This window comes from Somniosus microcephalus, chromosome 18 (assembly GCF_052327205.1).
Source record: "Somniosus microcephalus isolate GS21.2 chromosome 18, FLI_Smic_1.0, whole genome shotgun sequence".
NCBI classification, from domain to species: Eukaryota; Metazoa; Chordata; class Chondrichthyes; order Squaliformes; family Somniosidae; genus Somniosus; species Somniosus microcephalus.
The window spans coordinates 33174262-33197123 of record NC_141004.1 but is presented as its reverse complement, the minus strand read 5'-3'; the positions used below and the strand labels follow the sequence as shown (position 1 = coordinate 33197123).

General features: G+C 44.8%; 1 protein-coding gene across 2 annotated transcripts in view; it reads left to right on the top strand.

Moving 5' to 3' along the window:
- LOC147105205 (copine-8-like) overlaps positions 1-22862 on the top strand; it is a 776136-nt gene that overhangs the window by 637907 nt on the left and 115367 nt on the right. For both annotated transcript variants that reach the window (XM_086011336.1, XM_086011335.1), the window contains 2 exons: positions 19727-19773; positions 21711-21892. In XM_086011336.1, coding sequence (XP_085867462.1) covers positions 19727-19773; positions 21711-21892 — 229 coding nt within the window. The remainder of the gene's footprint in view (positions 1-19726; positions 19774-21710; positions 21893-22862) is intronic.

Here is a 22862-nt window from a genome sequence, read left to right as displayed (position 1 = left end):
AGTGTGGGTACTCTCTGCTGTTGAGTAAGACCTGCTATAGTCCTGTGATGTGTCAGAACAGGTACTGTTACTGTGGTATTTTGCTGAGGCACTTTCAGATTTGGTATCAGTGTGTCTTGGGATACTTCCATTTTGATTGTACTCATACATTGTTTACATAATCACTGTAGGAGCACATGCAAAACTTAAAGTAAGTATATAAATGGGGTGTAGATTCAAGACAATGTTTTTAGTATTGTGCCCTTAGGTATCTTCTTGTTGCCATGTAAATAAATCTGACTGTTAGTTATAACCTGTACTCATTGATTAGACAGTGTGGTAATTTATATTTTTAGGAAGAGGTAAGCAAATGTAATGCAGACAGATTTTGAATTTACGCCCAAAACACATGGAAATGGGTGGTCTCATCCGATGACATGGGTGAGAGGCACAAACTGGTTTCGGCTTCGAGCCTCATTTCCATATGATGGGTGAGTGGTCAGCACTGCTCGTGCTGGTTATTGGCAGCTCATCCATTGGGGGGAGAGAATTCATGGCAGAAGTGATTCCATTTAGCCACAGCCTGCCCTTCCAAAAGAGGAGGTGCACTTTGCCTATGTTGCATGTTTCTGTGTTTGAGTTTGGAGAATGCATTAAGACAGCACAGTGGAGGTCTTGTGGAGGAGGTCAACAGGAGGAAGGAGGTCCTATTTCTGTCTGATGGGAAATGGGTGCCAAGGCAAATAACCTGGCAGCAGTGGGCAGAGTTGGCCGAGCAGGTGAATGTGCCGAGCATCATGTCGAGGACCTGGCAGCAGCGCTGAAGAAAATTCAATGATTTGACTAGAGCTGCGAAGGTAAGACTCCTATTCACACCTTTCTTGCTCTCTGTGCAGCCCTGCACCACCTGTAGCCCAGACTCTCAAACCTTCCCTCCCCTACTTTCCATCCCTCTCCTTCAATCACAGCACCACACTTAATGGTATTTCCTTCTGCTGCCACTTGCACACTCTGCACCTACTACTGTCCTCACAGTTGCCCTCCACACTTCCACAGACCTGCTGCTTCCACGAATCGTGCAATCTATGCGACTCTAACACACACAGCTTGGCAGTGGGCAGGCCAGAATTGTGGCAGATAGCAAGACCAGTGCATAGAGGGTATCTGGCCATGCTATCCTCCTTTTCTCTTCTTACTGAATGCTCTGCAAACTGCTTTTTTGTCATGTGCACAGGACAAAAATGTTCAGAGAAAGCCCAAACTGCAAAACAGTATTCAGTAAGCTTTTCCAGTTTAGCACTGAACCAGTCAAGGGATTCCATTTCTGATTGATGCCATCAATCTTTACTAATGCATTGAGACAGCGATAGAGTTCACTTGTTGTGACAGTGGTGACAGCTGTCAAAGGAGGAAAACATTAATTAAAGATCATATTTATCAAACTATTCTGTGTTTATCATCTTACAAGAGTGCCTCACCCAATACACAGCTTACTATACATATACTGCTGAAAGTAAATGTGCCATATATCATTCCATCAGATAGCTGACATAAACGGGAAATTATTCTGAGTTTGGAAATAAGTTATCGGAAGAAACAATTCAGAAATTAATATTAAAGAGAGGATAGGGAAATATTTCCACTGTTTATGGTGAAGTCATAAACACATGCTCAAAGAACACTTTTACAACTTTGCTATAATTAATAAATAACAGAAATATTCCCAGACAATCAGGATACCTATAGTCTGTACTTTTGATATGCTCTCGATAATTAAATAAGTAACTTTTGTCAAATACAGTAGTTCTTCTAGTTTGATAGAAACGTAGGGGGTAATTTTAACCACCACAAATTGGGTGGGTTGGTGTCGGGTGGGAGGTTAAAAAGTTAAAAATCTGAATCAAGAACCCACCTTGAACCCGCCATTCTGGTTTTAACGGAGCCGGGTTGAGGGGCGGGCAACCAATCTGCTCTCAGGAGGCGCGTCGGTCATTGAAACCTTTTAAGGAGGCTGCATGTCTTCGTTTTTAACAGTGTTTTTATTTTTAAACCCATGCTGGCCAGGTTTCCCGGGCATCGGGAAACCCGGCAGATAAAAGGAGGCGAGAAGGACTGGAGCCATAAAGGTAAGTACTTTTGCAGCACTGCTTGTGGGCCAGGATGAGCGGGAGTGTTTCCCCCGGCCCAACAAGCTAACCCTGTAAACACACCATGATCTGTCTGCTCCCCGAGATCGGACCCCCCCCCCACCTTCCTGACTTGCATCTTTGAACGACCAACATCTCGCTCCCCTCCCCCGACCACCATCTTGCTCCCCTGACCACCATCTCACTCTCCTCCCCCACACTCCCCGGACCAGCAATTTGCTCCCCCCGACCACCATCTCACTTCCCCCCCCCCCCCCCCCACACTCCCCGGACCAACAATTTGCTCCCCCTGACCACCATCTCGCTCCTCCTCACCCCCGACCACTATCTCACTCCCCCCCCACCACCCTCCACGGACCAGCAATTCGCTCCCCCCAACCACCATCTCATTCCCCCCGACCACCTTCTCGCTCCCACGACCACCGTCTCGCTCCCACGACCGCCGTCTCGCTCCCACGACCGCCGTCTCGCTCCCTGGACCACTGTCATGCTCCCCAGACCACCATCTCACTCCCCCGACCACCATCTCACTCCCCCGACCACCATCTCACTCCGCGACTACCAGCTCATTCTGCTGACCACCATCTCCCCCTTCCCGCGATCTATCCTGCCCTCCCCCATTAGTCCACCTCGACCGCAATATCTCCAGCCTCCCTACCTGCTCCTCCACTGCGTCCTTCTGCTGTAGGCTTTCCTGCCCAACAGGTATCCAGCCTGTCAATCAGGCTGGCTGGCAGTCGGGCAGGAAACCTGGGTAAAAAATTTAAAAGACGTACTGCAGTTAAATACTGCAGGACATTCAAGTAACGCATACTTCCGAGTTTCCCGTCCATGACCCCTACCCTTTGCTCCGTACGTGTAGCCACGTAAGTATCGGAGCACGATTCTTGTAGAATTTATATCTATTAAGGAATCCAATTTGAAATGTTATTATATATGCATAGCTTGAATGAGGAAAAGATTGTGTTAATTATATTGGGTCGGATTGTCCGACAGGCGGATGCCTCCGATCGGAAAAAATCTACGAACTTACCTGCTGGCTCCATAGGTCCCGAGACTTGCGATCCTGGGCCTCTCCTGGTGCGCGTGCACAGAGGCCCAGGTATCCCAGGGGACATGGACCATGGGGTACCAATCAAAGAAGGGAATCCCCCTTCACACTTTTGACAGGTCTCTACGCACAGATCTGTCAAAAGTATGAATGGGGATCACATTTAAAAACACAGTTAATCATTAATTACATTTTTTAAAAACATTGGCCTAGAAATTCAGTAAGGCCCCGCCAGGTCTTCAGCGCCCGAAATTTAGCGCTCACCCGGATTCCCGCAGCGCCCGCCTGAAATTCAGTTGCGATGGGCCAAGACGGAGGCGGGCGCTACTGCAGGGTTTGGCCGCCTCGCTTGGGGCGATGAAATTCTATTTCAGGCGTCCAGCTGCCGCTGCGCCACCCGATGCGGTGCGGCAGGCTGGGGTACTGCAGGCCTCCTCCTTCTCTTAAGGAGGAGCTGCCTGCAGCCGTGAGATCGCCGCTGGATTCCCCCGGCAAATGAGCCCGGCACCACGGAGAAGTGCCGGGCTCGCGGGAGTCAGACAGCAATGCCGCGGGGGGGTGGTGCAGGAGTCCGGGGAGGGAGGTGCGGCCATGCGGCCGCCGGGAAAGCGGCCGGCCGCCCCTCCACCTTTATGCGCCGGCCTCTCGGCGCTGCAAGGCCCCGTTTTCCAAACGTTGTTTGCGGCCGCTGCGGGCGAGGCGGCCGCAACTGAATTTGGCCTTCGGCACGGAATCGCGTTGGAACCGGGGCGCTGCGCACACCGATGACGTCATCGGTGCCGGCGCAGCGCTACCGGCTAACGCCGATGTTAGAGCCCAACTTAATTTCGGACACTAAAAAACTTCCGGCGCAACCCACTTTTTCGCCCCTAAGTGGGCGCAAACGCAACTGAATTTCTAGGCCATTATGTATTTAAAATGAGTTAAAATTACATTAAATTAAACATTTTAAACAAAAATTAAATGTTTTGAAAAAGTAATTCAAGTTTTTTACGGGGCTAAAAATAAACTTACCTTTTTTAAAAGTATTTTAAAATTATAAATGAGTGAAAAAATTTTTTTTTTTAAACTCTTATGCTGGTAAAAGCAGGCCTTATGGTGTAAGATTTTTAAAGGTTTTCAGTGGGCGGAGGTTGTGCAGAAAGCAGAACTCTCCACCCGCAGAGGCCCTTCTCCCGGGCAGGCGGATGTTCTGTCAAGAGGATTCTTGATAGATCAGAAGTGCCGGGTTTTAGTGCATGCGCTTCACATGCCTGAAACCGGCACTTGTGAGGCCCTTATGGATGCGTACACACCCGTGGGGGTCGGAATATCTGGCCCAATATTCCTAGCTCACAGTTATCCTGCATAAGCCTCAAATAGGATTTTGAATCCTGAGTAAATTGCATACAATCAATAGAATAAAAGGCTGTAATATAATCGAACGATTCACATGGCATTTTAAATCTCAAGAGCAAGGTCCAAGTGGTATCATAAAGGTTATCTGATCCCCCTGATTGAGTTAAAGCCTCGAAAGAGCCATTCCAAACCAGCTATTATTGTTTCTAATAACCTGTTGTCTGTGTGAACATTTGAACTTAAATCAAGCTCATTTGCTGTGAGTTCCTGGGTTAGTGACATTGTGACCAGAAAGACAGGGCTCACCTTTGTGATGTAAGTAGTTGCAGCAGGACAGTGCCATGTGGACGGAGGAAAGTTAGACTTTTTCCCCAATGTACCCTATTTATACTGGCCCACTAGTTTCCTGTATCACATTTGCGCTGGGTTCTGCACCACTCTTGGTGACAGGAACTTACACCCAAAGTTCCCGTAGAGCTTATTTACCTACGCTGAAATGTAGAAACTGGGGTACAACGAGCGCAAATGCAGCGCCACCAATATGGGTAATAGTTGAGTGGGTTGTTATCTCCTGGCATGGTACTTCACTCTCAGAGCCTCTGCTGCTCCTCATCCCCTTCCACTGGGAAGGCCATTCCAGCTGCTTAGTTCTTCTGAAAGCATGGGGGACGTGAGTGGGTGCCGTAAAAACTTTGGGTGCACCGAGACTGACAGCACTTGGGTTAAATATAATGCACCTTTCAGTAAGAAAAAAAGCAAATAATTGCAAAGAATATTGCTTTCAAACTCCAGAAATCTCAATTACGCTGATATCAGATGACTTTGGGCCGTGATACGCCTAAACGCTTGGGCGTAGGTCTACGCCAGCACATTATTTGACTAAATTCAGAAAACTCGCGTGAGCTGGTCTTTTGCATGTGGTGTGGAGCTCGATAAGTGAACAGCAGAGGGTTTCAGTGGAGATATCTGGTAAACGGCGCAGTCAATCAAGGAAATTTGTGGCAGTGATGTTTCAGCCTATTGTAGTGTATGTACTTTGCAGAAGGAACTATATTCTGCAGCCCCTGTATACTGCAGTACCAGTAGTGACCACCCCTGTATATAAGCCTGTGTAGTAACTTTGCATAGTTAGTTCCAGTTTGCCTCCACTCAGTAAAGACCTGTTATAACCAACTCCTGCAGTCCGTGTCTCAATTACACACGGACATAATACTGGCGACGAGCAGATCCGAACTTACCTACAGTCTGCACCACCTCATGGGGATCCATCCCTGAAGCGAAGTTGTCAGAGGCCGAGGCCAGAAGAAAGAAAGAAGAAAAAAAAACGATCAGAAGAAACGGGCGTCGACCGTGGGGCAACCGCCTCTGATTCATTGGAGTGAAAGATTTGCAGGAGAGGCTGTCGAGAGCGGGGCTTGGTTATCCTGTCGATGGTGTTCCAGCTAATCGGGCTGGTGGCAGGTAGTACACTGATCCTTCCTGGACTGCGGCGGGCTAGAGCTCGATCGGGTGGCTTTTCAACGGGGCCAAGCAGCGTTGTCGGGAAGAGGAGAGAGAGAGAGAGAGAGAGAGGATGGAGCACACAGGGCGCGGCCGGTGCTATGAAGCCGGGCAGTGTACAGACCCGAGAAGAGGGAGGAAAGTGTCCCGCAGGGTTGCTCCGACGACGGGGAAATAAAAGAAATTAGAAGCGCAGAAAGCCGCGAGGAGCTGCCGTTTGCCACGGGAACCGCGGAGAGCGGCATTAGCAGCAGCGCGGGGGGAAGTGCGCGAAGACCATAGGGCGTCGCCATCAAGGCATAAAACGCCAGCAACAGCGCTAGCAGAAGCGGAGAAGACGGAAAGTGCGGGAGGCGCCATTTTGTTAAATCGGGGAAGAAGGCAAAGCGCGGGAGGCGCCATCTTAGATTTCCAAGATGCCGAAGACTGGCAATATCACTGCCTTCGATAATGCAATAGAAGACTGGACCACATATGTGGAAAGAGTCGAAGTATATTGCGAGGCAAATGAAGTAGCCGATGAGAAAAAGGCATCGGTACTACTAAACTTAATGGGCGCAAGAACGTACGGCCTATTGCGGAACCTGATTACTCCAGCCAAACCGATGGCGAAGAGTTTTAACGAAATTGTTGATATCCTACAGGAACACCTAAATCCTACACCGCTGCTGATAGCAGAAAGATTTAAGTTCCACAGGAGAAATCAGCATAAAGATGAGAGCAATGCTGATTACCTTACGGAACTACGCAAGTTATCAAAGCACTGCCAGTTCGGAGCAGGACTGGCAGATACCCTAAGGGACAAATTTGTCTGTGGACTCCTGAGTGAAGGAACCCAGAAGAGGTTACTCTCAGAGGAAAGAGCTGACACTAGATAAGGCTTTCAGCGTGGCAGTATCGTACGAAGCAGCAGCAAGGGGAGCTGCGGAAATACAGCAAAAGCCACAGGAATACGGCACCCACGAAATGACACGGGGATTTGAAAAATGTTATCGCTGCGGCAGAACAACCCATGACCAGAAGGACTGCTGGTCCAAGGACAAAATATGCAGGCAATGCGGAAAGATGGGACACATTGCACGAGTTTGCAGGTCTGGGAAGAAGACTAATGACAACAAAAAGGCTACTAAGGAACAGTACAGGAAAGTACAAAAGATGATGGACAGTAGTTCCGAAGACCAGATGAGCGATAGTGAATCCGGGAACAAGAGACTAAGCTGTCTCAAACTTCACAACGTAATCACAAAAGAGGATCACCGAACCATTTGGGTCACCCTCACGATAGCAGGGTCCCAAGTCAAAATGGAATTGGATACAGGATGAGCCCTGACCGTCATGAATCGACGAGACTACGAGCGGCTATTCTCACACATACCCTTGAAAGAGACATCCATTGTCTTGAAGACGTATACGGGGCAAAAAGTATACCCCAGAGGGAAAATAAGGGTGCCTGTCGAATACAACGGCAAGGAAATACAGAAATTGTATTTGTACATACTGCAGGATGGTGGACCACCGTTATTGGGACGTGAATGGATCAGAAAGATAAGTTTAGACTGGCACTCCATTCAGGCACTGACGGTGGCTGGTAAAAAGGATGACGACGTCACACCTGGACGATTGTCAAAAATCTTAGCTAACGCCAAAGAGGTATTTCAACAAGAACTGGGAAATCTTAAAGGCGTAACCGCCTCGATAAAAATAGAAGAGAATGCAATTCCCAAGTTTTTCAAAGCAAGACCGGTACCATATGCAATTCGCCCAGCCGTCGAGGCAGAGCTGGAGAATCTGGAGAATGCAGGCGTGTTATCTAAGGTAGACTGGAGCGAGTGGGCGACACCCATCGTTCCTGTCATGAAGAAAACGTTAAACAATAAGTCTGAAGAGCCAAGGAAGTTTCGCATCTGTGGGGACTTCAAGGTGACGGTGAACCCAGTCCTTCACACAGTACAATATCCTCTCCCGAGGATAGAAGATATTTTCGCCTCACTATCTGGAGGGAAGCGTTTTACAAAAATTGACCTAGCACAAGCATATTTGCAGATGGAGGTTGAAGAATCCTCTAGGAAGTATCTCACGATAAACACCCACAAAGGTCTTTACCAGTATAATCGACTGGTATTCGGAGTAGCATCAGCTCTGGCGATATGGCAAAGAGCGATGGAACAAGTCCTGCAAGGGATTCCGGGGACTCAGTGTTACTTGGACGACATCCTAGTGACAGGTGAAGATGACAGTGAACACCTTGCCAACCTTGCCACAGGTGCTCACTAGACTAAGAGAACATGGGCTACGAGCCAACCGCCCCAAGTGCGAATTTTTTAAGAAACAGATATCGTATTGTGGCCACGTGATTGATGAAGAGGGGTTACATAAGTCCCCTGACAAAATTGAAGCGGTAGTTAAGGCTCCAGCGCCTGAAAATGTGTCACAACTGAGGTCATTCCTCGGATTGGTGAATTACTACCATAAGTTTTTGCCGAATTTGTCCACAATTCTGCACCCACTGAACGCCCTACTACAAACTGGAGTAGCATGGAAATGGAGCGATGAATGTAAGCGGGCCTTTCAGAAGAGTAAAGACCTAATCACTTCAAGAGAAGTATTGGCTCACTACAACCCATCACTACCGATAAGACTGGCGTGTGATGCGTCTCCCTACGGCATTGGAGCGGTACTGTCACATAAATTCCTTGATGGTTCAGAGAGGCCGATAGCTTTTGCGTCACGCTCGTTAACTTCAGCTGAGCGTAACTACGCCCAGATTGACAGAGAGGCCCTCAGCCTGGTGTGGGGGGTGAAGAAGTTCAATCACCACCTGCACGGTCAGAAATTTACTCTACTAACTGATCATCAACCTCTTGTCTCCATTTTCAACCCTCAGAAGGGCGTCCCGATAATGACAGCACAACGGCTACAGAGGTGATCCCTTTTCCTAGGGGCACACCAATATGACATTGAGTACAAAGGAACTAAACAGCATGGGAATGCTGATGGATTGTCGTGCCTACCGTTGCCGATGGTGGAAGAAGCACCTGCAGTGGATCCAGTGGAGATATTCCACTCGACCATAGTCGAATGTCTACCTGTGACGAATGCAAACATAGAAAAGGAAACACGAAATGACCCGACACTCTCCTGGGTCTATGATTTAACGGTGAAGGGATGGCCAGCACATGGCGAACCACTGTTGCCAGCATTCTCGCCGAGAAGAGAACAGCTGTCAGTGTGCAGAGAAACCTTGATGTGTGGATCCAGAGTAGTAATTCCACCCAAATTGAAGGATAGAGTGCTCAATGAGCTTCATGAGGGTCATCTGGGAGGGGTAAAAATGAAGAACTTAGCCAGAGCGTTTGTGTGGTGGCTGGGAATCGATAGAGAAATCAAAGAGATGACCAAGAGCTGTACAGGATGCCAGAAGGTCCAAAACGCCCCACCACAAGCCCCTGTACATCCATAGGAGTGGCCCTCATCTCCATGGCAAAGGGTGCACATTGATTTTGCTGGTCCATTTATGGACTCGATGTTTTTAATTGCGATGGATGCACATTCAAAGTGGCCAGAGGTAATAAAAATGTCCTCAACCACCACAGAAAAAACTATCACAGTCTTACGAACCATATTCGCCAGAAATGGGCTGCCTGAACAGATTTGCTCCGACAATGGACCACAGTTTGTGTCTGAAGAGTTCCGGAGGTTCTTAAAGAACAATGGTGTTAAGCATTACACATCCGCCCCATATCATCCAGCCACCAATGGATTGGCTGAGAGGTTCGTTCAAACATTCAAGAAGGCTATCAAGGCAATGTGTAATGAAGACATACCCCTACAACACAAGGTGGATAACTTCTTGTTTGCCTACCGGAATGTGACACATGCGGTTACCAACCAAACTCCAGCCATAATGTTCTTCAATCGAAGACTCCGATGCCGCTTGGATTTGGTTAAGCCAAACATCAGAAGAGATGTGGAGAACAGGCAGTTTCAGAATATGAATGAAAGGCCGACCAGGAGTTTAAAGATAGATCAACCTGTTTTGGCCCGGGACTACCGCACAGAGAAATGGCAGCCAGGAACGATCTGTACACGGCAAGGACCTCTAATGTATACCGTGGACGTTGGAGAGAGCATTGTAAGACGCCATGCTGACCAGATTCTAGAGTCACTGGAAAACGTCAATTCCACACCATGATCTGATACACCTGGTGATGAAACCGAAGTACCAATTGCATCTACCTCAGAATCGGGAATATTGGAAGCAGACGAACCCAACAACGACGTTGGTTCCGAATCAACTCTGCCAGAAGAACCTGATACCCCAAAGAGGCGTTATCCAGACAGAATCAGGAAGCCTCCTCAAAGACTGAACTTATAATTGCTTAACTTCAGCTAATGTAGATGACAACTGTAAGTGTAGATATGTTATTTAATTATTAATCGAATGTTATGTACTGTTTAGCTAAAAGTGGAGGAATTGTAGTGTATGTACTTTGCAGAAGGAGCTGTATTCTGCAGCCCCTGTATACTGCAGTACCAGTAGTGTCCACCCCTGTATATAAGCCTGTGTATTAACTTTGCATAGTTAGTTCCAGTTTGTCTCCACTCAGTAAAGACCTGTTATAACCAACTCCTGCAGTCCGTGTCTCAATTACACATGGACATAATACCTATAACCAACATAACTCAGTTACACACGAATTTCCTTGGGGGAAAAAATGACGCAGCCCCACTCTTGGGTAGTAGTTACGCCGAAACGTTGCAGGAAATTCCGGGCCATTAATTTAGCATGTTTGGCTTATTTGCAAGATACATTTTTTTTAAATTTTGGAGCATCTCCGAGCCTGTTGAGATGAGGAATGTTAATGCTGCAAAATGAAACACTATCTAATTTGGATGCCCAGTATCAGATTTTGGCACCCCCACTTGCTGAGTTAAATGCAGAGATAAGCTCCCTCTACTCTGCCCTAACAATGTGCACTTGCCTTAACTTCACATGAGTATTTACCGGTTACATGTTTCATTTTCTATTTTGCACATCAGAAACCTTGTGGCCTTTTTTGAGTAAAAGTGTTAATTTGGTATCCAATTGGGAGCAGTTTTATGGGCACAGTATCATACTTGAGGTCTTCAAAAACTCTACTGCCCATGCCCTAACTCACACCCATCGCCCCTGTTCTTGCTATATTAGTTCCCATTTAACCAACACCTCATTTTTAAAATTCTCAGCCTTGTTTTCAAATCCCTCCATGGCCTCGCCACTCCCTATCTCTGTAACCTCCTCCAGCCCTACAACCCTCCAAGATATCTGCGCTCCTCCAATTCTGGCCTCTTGTGCATCCCCGATTTTAATCGCTCCGCCATTGATTGCCATGCCTTCAACTGCCAAGGCCCTAAGCTCTAGAATTCCCTCCATAAACCTCTCTGCCTCTCTTTCCTCCTTTAAGGCACTCCTTAAAACCTACCCTTTAGACTAAGCTTTTGGTCATTTGCCCTAACATGTCCTTATGTGGCTTGGTGTCAAATTCTGTTTGATAACACTCCTGTGAAGTACCTTGGGACATTTTACTACGTTAAAGGCACTATGTAAATACAAGTTGTTGTTGTTGTGACATGGTTGAGGCTGGCACAAATTCTTTCAAACACTTTCATGGCATGAACAATAGACTGTTCAAAACCATATCCTAGAAGTGAAAGGCCAAAGTCTTCACACATTGTACCATCGAATCCCCTATAAATTGTTATTTCAGGTTGTTTGTATGTATCTTGTGTCTTTTCAGCTAACTTCGTGACAACAATTGTTTCGTTAACAGCTGTCATCAAATTGAGAAATAAGGTGTTGAATTTTTTTGACATATGCTGTGTACACGATAAAGATTGATGCTGGCTACCAAAAAAAATAATGATTTGTCATCACAATATAAACACAAACTGATATTATTTGCCAAAAAATTGGAACACCTAATTTACCAACTAGTTTTCAGAATTTGTCGACAAATTCACTGATCTTGTCAACTAAACTAATCTTCACTCTACTATCATATCATATCCAGGGACCTAGTCATTAAAACAACTGAGCATGGTAGCAAACTAATCAGTGACTTCTTGTAAATATCAAGTTATGCATTCAAATTGTCAATTTTGCTCAGTATAAGATCTGCGTCCTGGTCACAGTGCGCCAATAACAGCAGCTCTGAGAGTGGCACTTGAGGGGAAGAAGATAAAACTCTCTGATAGTCACGTCTGAAAGGAAAGAAAACAAAACTGCAAAGGATGACAGAGGGAGAGACAAAAGGATTTAAGTGGAGAGAAGTAGAAGGGAGGAAAAGAGACAGACAGAAACAGAAGAGGCGAGACAGGGGGAGAAACAGCTAAATGGAAACAGCACTTACAGGTACGAGAGTGAGAATATTCTTCACTTACCATGGGCAACGCCAAGGGAGATTGAATAGTAATATATTTTTTAAATCTTGTGTCTGAGTGCACTGCCTGTCTGTGCCATTTTTATTTCCTGTGTCATGCTTTCATCAAAGTTGTTTGTGTCAACCTCTTCCATTATAAAGCACTGGCCCGTATTTTCCGATCGCAGGTCTCCCGCGGGCGGAGGCCTGCGATCTGGAAAAATCTGCGCCCTTACCTGAGTTCTCCCGGGACGCACATGCTTCCGCTCCTGGGCCTCACCAAACTTGTAGTGCGCTGGGCCCACATATCCCAGGGGCGCATGTAGTTCGCAGCGTCCCTGGGATCACGTGGGGCATGGGGAGCCAATCACAGAAGGGAATCTCCCTTCATACATTTCACAGGAAGACCTGTCAAATATATGAATGGAGATCAATGAAAAAACATAGTAAAACTTTAAATAAATTTTTTTTTAAACATTTTTTAAATGACTTGAAGTTACAATAAATTAAGCATTTTAAACAAAAATTAAATTTTTTGAAAAAAATAATTATAGTTTTTTACGGGGCTAAAAGTAAACTTACCTTTTTTTAAAGTATTTTTAAATGATAAATCAGTGAAAAAAAATTTTAAAAATTGTTTTTCAAGTCTTATCCAGGTAAAAGCAGGCCTTACGCCTTCTTTTACCAGGCGTAAGAATTGTAAGGGTTTTCTGTGGGCGGAGGGTCTCCAAAAAGTGGAACCATCCGCCCGCAGTGGCCCTTCTCCAGGCATTCTTGACAGATCGGAAATGCCGGTTTTCAGCGCATGCCTGAAACCGGCATTTCCGATGTCCCTACGGGTGTGTACACAGCGCGTACTCACCCGTAGGGATCGGAATATCTGGGCCACTATATCCATATTTATACTGGGGAAAACCCACGTAAACTCAACACTCTAACCAGTAGTTTGTGCAATCTAGCCATTGGGTTCACACAATTGTTTCAAAATGTTTCCTAAAAATTTTTTCCCGTGGAACTGAAATGTCAAATGTCCAAAGTAAGGGTTTAACCCGAAATTAAAAACTCAAATAATTTCATATTTTACAATGACATATTTCTTTTCTTTTCATGCCTTCATTGAAGGCCACAGCCTCTTCCAAAAGCTCAATTTGAATTCTGCAGTCTCAGTAGAAGCACTGCACCTTGTTTCTCAAGATGCAACAGTACCAGTCAGCTATACATAAGAATATTTTTCTTTTAGCTTCTAGCTGGTTTTGATCGAAAGTCTTTTTTGAAGTATTTATAGGAAAGCTAGAGGACACATTTCAAAAGCTTTACTGAGGTAAGATTCATATCTAGTGTTTTTAAAATGAAAACCGTGTGAGAGAAAGAGAAAAACAATGACAGTGAGAGGAGAGAGAGAGTTGAGGGGGCGCGAGTGTGCCTTTCTTCATGTAATGTTATTTAAATTTTTCAAGAAACACCAATTAAATTTTGAAGCCATCAATTTAGATTACCTGTTTTTCTAACAGTTGGAAAAAGGTCAATGGTAATTGCTTAGACTTATGAGTCTAAGATTTTAATTTCTAACACCTGTGAGACAGTAAGGAGGGGAGGGGAACGGAGAATAGCAAAATAGAGAGAGACGCAGATAGTATCTTTCCTTATCCTGATTTGATTTCTCTTTTTTTCAAAAAAGTTACATTTTAAACAAAACAGATAGAGAGTAAAGTGGGACGGGAGGAAGCAAACTGGTTGAGAGTGAGGTGCCTCCGGAGTCTTCAGCTGCCCTTGGGCATGAACGAGTGGAGTGTGTAGATGGAGGGTTTATGGGAAAGGTGAGTGACAGCGGTACATTGTAGAGGGAAGGGAAGGGCCCAGATTTTAATTGCGATAATTGCGACAAAACTGTCAACGTTCCCAATCATTAGCCCTCTGAAACTGACCGCAACTTCAGGATTTAGCGCATGCGCAGATAAACGTGGAAATCCTGAAGTTGCGGTCAGTCATTCCCTGCTCTGCCACAGGTTGCGCTGTGGAACTCCCCAGAGCCGGCAATCAGTTGAAATCACATAAGGTGAATGCATCCCCTTTTACGATGGAATATCACTGTTAAAAAAAACCTAAAGTTAAGCCCTCGTGTAAGAGGTATAACTGGGTTTTTAACGCCGTACTGACTGCTAAACAACCGTCTGGCCCTGAAAAACTAATCTTATATTTGTGGAATGTCAAATTTTTCCGTTAATATGATTAAGAATGACACTGTTTTTAAAATAATTTTTTAAAAGTTTGTTTATAATATTTCAGCTTCTACCTTAATCCAATGTGTATGTCCCAATCTTTATTTCGATCACTGTAAAATTTATCAATTAGAATCTGTTCATTTTACTTCCTGGTTTGCTATCTTGGAGAATTCTTCAATGTGATTGGCTGCTTCGCCAGCTTGATGATATCACTCTTGCTGAATGCTGCAGATTTACTTGATTTGCTGCCAGATTCAAATAAAGGTCGGGAGAGCTGAAATTCATGCCACAGAGATCGCTGGATCTTTGTCGGCAGCTTTCTTCGAGGTCAGCGGCGAGCACCATCTCTTCACCGCTGACTGCAAATTCTGGGCTATTGAGTAGGTAATTTAAAGGTGAAGTGGTAGGGGCAGTGATGAGAGCGATTGTGCAATAGGAAGAGGAATAGGTAGTGGGAAGGTAAAGAGGTGGACAGGATGGGGGTGAGCATGGGTAATTGGAGGAGAGGTTGGACAGAAAACTACTGAGGGCCACATTTCTTCCACTTCCCCTTTCCGAAATATGGGCTGCAGCCGTTGGTGGCTCCTTTTTCCACATCACCACCTCGCACCTGAAAGGAAAGAAAAAGACAGAAAGAAATGGATGGTTTTCTCATGGAAAATCTATCCTCATTTGCAATTTTCTGTGTCACACCAAAAAGGTATTTTTTAAAAATGAAATAACACCAACTATTTCCTGCTGTTTTGAGAGAAACAGCATAAAGTACCTTCTGATTGATGTCAGAATAAATCTTAACAGCAATTAGACTCCAATTAACCCTTGTAAAGACCTTATGGGTTTAAAGAAACAGGTCAGTTTACACACTATTCCCTTTTAGCACCAGAATGTTAAACTGTGTGTAGCACGATGTAATACTCCTATTCTTAATAAATAACATAATTTCAGCAGGAGTCCCATGTCATGGCCCAGAAAAAGCTGAGACCCAGATACACCGATCGCAACCTATGTTGTGATTTCCTGCTTGGCCTTGTAAGAGACTTTACAAGGCTGGGCACGCAGAGGGGGCAGAGCCGGGGGCTCGCTGTGCTGAGAATTCCCACTTCCCCAACTTCTATGGGACCCAGGCTATGTCTGGAGGTTGGTATGCCCAGTAAGATGAGGCGTACTGGCCTCCAGAAGGGTGCAAGTGGGCCCTAGTCAGTGGTGGAGGGGTCGGGGTGGGGGGGAGGGAGGAGTTGTTCAGGCCCAGAAAACAGCTTGCACCCCCGATTCGAAGTTAAATTTCTTTTTAGAAATCAATTTTTGTGTAGGCCCTCTTTTACAGTGGGTGGGTGGGGGGGGGGGGGGGCAGTGGGCCGAGGGAGGCTGGGGTTGATTTGACCACTCGCTAAATGGCAGCCAGATGCACTAGCAGCATAGGGCAGGCAGGCATCCAAGATGCACCCACCGGCTCTGTGCAAGTCACATGCTTTCCCATTCTCAGGTAGATTTTCATCTTCTCTACCTGGGCAGTACTGTGACGAGGGCGTGTGATCCGCACTCTCTCAGGTACTGCCCTGCTCCCTTTCAAAACCACTGTCATCACAACCCCTTCAAAAAACCCAAGCTCATCCTCTCTATCCTTGAATACTACCACCCATAGCCACCGTCCCCTTCCTCTCCAAAATCCTTGAACATGTTGTTAACTCCCAAATCTGACCGGTGGATATGGGATCACCCATCTCCCCTATCCTCCCTGACCTACATTGGCACCCGGTCCTCCAGTGTCCCCAATTTAAAATTCTCATCCTCATGTTTCCCAATGGCCTCGTCCCTCCATAACTTTACAATATCCCCAGCCCTACACCCCTCTAGAACTCTGCATTCTTTTAACTCTGGCCTCATAAAACACCCGTCCCTCCACTCCAACGTTGATGGCCATACATTCAGCCATCTAGGCCCCACACTCGGGAATTCCCTCCCTAAATCTCTCCTCCTTTAAGACTCTTCTTAAAACCCATCTCTTTGACCAAGCTTTTAGTCACCCCTCCGAATAATTTCTTCTTTGGCTCGGCATCCATTTGTTTCGATTACGCCTGCGTGAAGCAACTGGAGTAGTTGTTGTATGCTAAAGGTGTTATATAAATGCAAGAAGTTGTTGATGTGTGACCAGGTGGCTTCTTCTCATCTGCCTGAGTGCATGCCATGCTGAATGCCTTGAATAAAACAATAGCTTAAACAGCAATGTGTCACAATGGTACTTAGGGTGGAACTATCTCTAACAACACAATGTTCAGGAATATAAATGATGCCGCCTGGATGATTAATCAACACTTCAAACCACCACAGTGTGAGACAAAAGAAAACTTTCTCCTTCCCCAGATAACTCTCTGATCTGAGCTGGTACTTTCTGCTAACCATTGGTGAGGGTTCCAGCAGCAGATGAGCTGAATCACTTTACATAACTTTGCATGTTAAACTTTACCATGATGATTCGGACAATGAAGAAATACAAGTTAAAACATTTAACATAGGCCAAAATATATTTTGCCACACAGATATATTATAAACTACCAAAGGAACAGAGCTTTAACAATCTGCTTATCTCATAATTACAGATTTGACAATAAAGGCCTATCTTCATACATAGATATCTGCAAATTTCAAGATCCATGCACAAACAATGGTGCATAGTATAAAGCAACAGCATTTTTTGTTCATAAGGAACATTTTATATACAAAACACTGTAACCTGAATTATCTGCAATGCATGTAAAGAGTAAGTCACGCTTATCATCCTGTGGTCTCAAGATAAAAACCATGTCATTGATGCGTACCCACTTCAGATTAATTCACATTTTTACATTTGTAATGGATCTGAAAGAATGAACTTGCATTTATATTGCAGCTTATCACATCTGTCAGAAATGTCCCAAAGCACTTTGCATACAATGAGTTACTTATTCTGTAGATGAACGCAGCAGCCATTTTACGCACTGCAAGGTCACGAGATCACCAGATAATAATGGCTGAACTAAAGAAGGCCATTCAGACCATTTGATTGATGCATCCGGACAGAATCTAATGCCCGCAACCCCCCAATCCCCAGTGTAACATCCAATTGTTTCTTAACTCGTCCATCCCTCTCCCTGGCAACTGTCTGACACTGAACCAGACTGTTCGTAACCTTGGTGTCGTAGTTGACCCCGAGATGAGCTTCCAACTACATATCCGCGAATCACTAAGACCACCTATTTCCACATCCGTAACACCGCCCTGCCTCAGCTCATCTGTTGCTGAAATGCTCATCCATGCCTTTGTTACCTCTAGACTCGACTATTCCAACGCACTCCTGGCTGGCCTCCCATCTTCCACCCTCCGTAAACTTGAGGTCATCCAAAACTCTGCTGTCCATGTCCTAACTTGCACCAAGTCCCATTCACCCATCACCCCTGTGCTTGCTGACCTACACTGGCTCCCAGTTAAGCAACGCCTCGATTTAAAAATTCTCATCCTTACTTTCAAATCCCTGCATGCTCTCGCCCCTCCCTATCTCTGTAACCTCCTCCAGCCCTACAACCCTCCGAGATATCTGCACGCCTCCAATTCTGGCCTCTTGTGCACCCTGATTATAATCACTGTGCCTTCAGCTGGCGAGGCCCTAAGCTCTGGAACTCCCTCCCTAAGCCTCTCCGCCTCTCTACCTGCCTTTCCTCCTTTAAGACGCTCCTTAAAACCTACCTCATCTTCCCTAATATCTCCTTATGTGGCTCAGTGTTAAATGTTGTTTGACGTCGCTCCTGTGAAGCACCTTGGGACGTTTTACTATGTTAACGGTGCTATAAAGTACAAGTTGTTGTTGTTGTTAAATGATTCCAGGGATTTTTGCGTGCACTGCTCTATCTGGAAGTTGATTACTCTTTGTGAGAAAGGAAATTTTCTTGATGTCTGTCCTAAAAATATCCTTCTTTAGTTTGAACTTGTGTCCCATAGTTCTACACCCACAGTTTAATTTAAAGTACTATTTCAGAGTAACTTTTTGTAGACCCTTAACAATCTTATATATGTCCATAGATCACTTTTCTGACACATCCCTTCCAGGCTGTAAAGCCCACGTTTCTCCAATCTTTTCTTAACTTATACTGCTGACACTGAGGATTAGCCTCACGCCTCCTCTCTGCGCTGCTTTCAGCGTTTGAATGTCTCTTTTGTTTCTTGGAAACTAGAATCAGGCACAGTATTCAAAGCGCAGTTGAAATAGAGTGCTATAAAGTTTAATCATTACCTCCTTGAGTTATATTATATTGTTTTGCCAATGTAGTGCAATATCCTTTGACTTTATTGATTGCTGCTCTGGACGTGTTTAGCATCGAGTCGACTAAGTCACATCTGCTTAAGGTCCCACAAGTAGCAATAGGAAGGAAGGAAGACTTGCATTTATATAGCGCCTTTCACGACCACCGGATGCCTCAAAACGCTTTACAGCCAATGAAGTACTTTTGAAGTGGAGTCACTGTTGTAATGTGGGAAAGCGCGGCAGCCAATTTACGCACAGCAAGCTCCCACAAACAGCAATGTGATAATGACCAGATAATCTGTTTTTGTGAAGTTGATTGAGGGAGAAATATTGGCCCCAGGACACCGGGGATAACTGCCCTGCTCTTCTTCTAAATAGTGGCCATGGGATCTTTTACCTGAGAAGGCAGACAGGGCTTCGGTTTAATGTCTCATCCGAAAGACGGCACCTCCGACACTCCCTCAACACTGCACTGGAGTGTCAGCCTAGCTTTATGTGTTCAAGTCTCTGGAGTGGGACTTTGAACCCACAACCTTCTAACTCAGAGGCGTGGGTGCTACCAACTGAGCCACAGCTGACAATGAGATAAATGGCCAATTAATCTGTTTTTTGATGGTGTTGCATGAGCCAAGAATGTTGGCCAGGACCAGAATAAGTCCCTGCTCTTCTGAAAAATATCTTTAACCTATATCTGAACCACTGGAACAGGTCGATGAGGGCTTAGTTGACCAATATTGATATAAAAACTAACAGAGAATCATGTCCAAGAAATATATTTGAGATAAAATTTTATGTTTCTCTGTTTAATCTTGCAGAACACAGATAAATTTTACAGTGGCTATTGATTTTACAGCTTCTAATGGTAAGTGCTTAAACCTCTGATAAATCTCCACTACTTGAGGAATTTACATTACTTATATAGAGGGTTACGAGTTACTGATTTATGGCTTTGATTGAACAATTGACAGCTTTTCATTTAATTAAATAGACATTTAAGCTATGTTAAATATCCCATCATGCATTAGAATATCCTCAAACTAAAAAGAAAATCTGAACACATTTTTAGTTCTTTCATATTGGTTCTGTAATCCATTTATATCTCTTGTGCAATTTACTGAGCTCCATTGGATTGATGCTGTTCAGTACAATTATACTCAAAGAAAAAAGAATAAAGGATTGATATCAGTGAAAAGAACATTATGTGAAAGAAACAGAATTTAAAAAGGAACTAAGATGCTTTCCTAATTCCAATGTTTTACAAAAATAAGTACAGCTGTATTGGAAGTGTTTAGGGAAACCCGTTTAAAACTATCTACAGACAACGGCACTTTTTGTTTGGTAAATTGTGTTGCTGATCAGCTGCCGATGGCTAATCGGGAGAACCCCCGAGGAAAGTCCCAGCAATTATCTTTTATTTAAATGGTGTAATTGAAATAACTATCCATAGAATCATAGAATTGTGACAGCACAGAAGGAGGTCATTCAGCCCGTCGAGCCCCTGCCGGCTCTCTGCAAGAGCACTTCAGCTAGTCCCACTCCCCCGCCCTATCCCCGTAGCCCTGCAAACTTTTGCCTTCAGGTACTTATCCAATTCCCTTTTGAAAGCCACAATTGAAACTGCCTCCACCACCCTTTCAGGCAGTGAATTCCAGATCATAACCACTCGCTGCGTAAAGAAGTTTTTCCTCATGTCGCCTTTGGTTCTTCTGCCAATCACCTTAAATCTGTGTCCTCCGGTTCTCGACCCTTCCGCCAATGGGAACAGTTTCTCTCTATCTACTCTGTCTGGACCCCTCATGATTTTGAACACCTCTATCAAATCTCCTCTCAACCTTCTTTGCTGGAAGGAGAACAACCCCAGCTTCTCCAGTCTATCCACGTAAACTGAAGTTCCTCATCCCTGGAACCATTCTTGTAAATCTTTTCTGCATCCTCTCTAAGGCATTCACATCCTTCCTAAAGTGCAGTGCCCAGAATTGGACACAATACTCCAGTTGTGGCCGAACCAGTGTTTTATAAAGGTTCATCATAACTTCCTTGCTTTTGTACTCTGCCTCTAGTTATAAAGCCAAAGATCCCGTCTGCTTATTTAACCACTTTCTCAACCTGCCCTGTCACCATTAAGCTTGAGTAAACATTGTTGTCTGGTGATAGACTTGTTAGAAATACTTCCTGCTGTTGTAATGAAGTGAAGGCTGCTGTTATATTACCACCTTTGCCTCAATGATAGTATCTTACCTAAAAGAATTGAATGTTACTGTTAATTTTTCTATGATTTATACCCAGGGAAGACTTATTCACTGGGTGCAAAGCACAGGAAATATGAGTTTTTCTTCTTGTATCACTGGCCAGCACCTATTTTGAAGGGTATCCAGAGGAAATGAGCCTTAGTCGCTTTGCTCAGTCCCCTCCGATTAAGAGAGTCTAGGTGCAGCGCTTAATGGCGAACTGTTCTGTCTCACTTTCAGGTGATAGGCCTTGCCAGGTTACGACCCTGTAACGGGGCACACCAGGCCACCAGGCCAAGCAAATGACCTGAACCTGTGAATCAGCCAGGTTGAAGTCTGGCTGGGCATGACGCTCTTGGGTTCACTGCACCTGACTCACACCCTGGCACAGGAGTCACAACAAAATCTGTCCTAATAAGAGTTAAAGATGCTACTTTATTAATATTGCTACAATTCAGTATGTTTTTATAGATATAATTAAATAACCTATCTAACAACCACAGAAACTTAAATAACTGTACATCGCCAAATGTTCTTTTTAATAGATTCTTATTTTTGTTTGTTTCATCAGGAAATCCATCTCAGTCCACATCACTACATTATATGAACCCCTACCAGATGAATGCGTATGCAATGGCACTGAAAGCAGTGGGCGAAATCATTCAGGACTATGACAGTGATAAGATGTTCCCAGCTTTGGGATTTGGAGCTAAACTGCCTCCCGATGGAAGAGTTTCACATGAGTTTGCTTTGGTAAAATATTTTGATGTGCTATTTTTGTTATGTAGGATGTAGTGTGAAGAAACAAATGCGACACATCGATGGAAATGGATGGGGTGATGCAATGCATGGAAGTGCTAGAATGCTGTGGCGGAAATAAGAACATAAGAAATAGGAGCAGGAGTAGGTCAGAAGGACCCTCGAGCCTGCTCCGCCATTCAAGAAGATCCTGGCTGATCTGCTACATCAACTCCACTTTCTCGCCCCATCCCCATAAATAATAGGACACAGGATTGAATACGCAGTAAAATCCCAACAGGGAGTGATGCTTGCATGGATTGCAAGATGGAGAATCTGTGCTCCCTGTGAGCAGGGCTTTCTCACTGCGAACATGCAGTCACACTCAGATCATTTCACAATCTGAACTGCAACATCAGAGGGAAGCACTGAGTACAGCTAGTATTGCGAACTCTGGACGTATTATTGAAGGTTTGATCACATGACATTTGATCATGTGACACTTGTCACATGTTATTGCATTTGCCTTATAAATGTTATTGAATTTCTTACATTTCAACAGTGACTACACTTCAAAAGTACTTGATTGGCTGTAAAATGCTTTGGGATGTTGAGAAAACATTTTAGACGCAGAGAAGATGCTTCCACTTGTGGGGGAGTCCAAAACTAGAGGCCATCAATATAAGATAGTCACTAATAATCCAAAAAGAAAGAAAGACTTGCATTTCTACAGCGCCTTTCATGATCACCGGACGTCCCAAAGCGTTTTACAGCCAATGAAGTACTTTTTCAAGTGTAGTCACTGTTGTAATGTAGGAAATGTGGCAGCCAATATGCACTCAGCAAGCTCCCACAAACAGCAATGTGATAATGACCAGATCATCTGTTTTTGTTATGTTGATTGAGGGATAAATATTGGCCAGGAAACCGGGGATAACTCCCTGCTCTTCTTCAAAATGGTGTCATGGGATCTTTTACATCCACC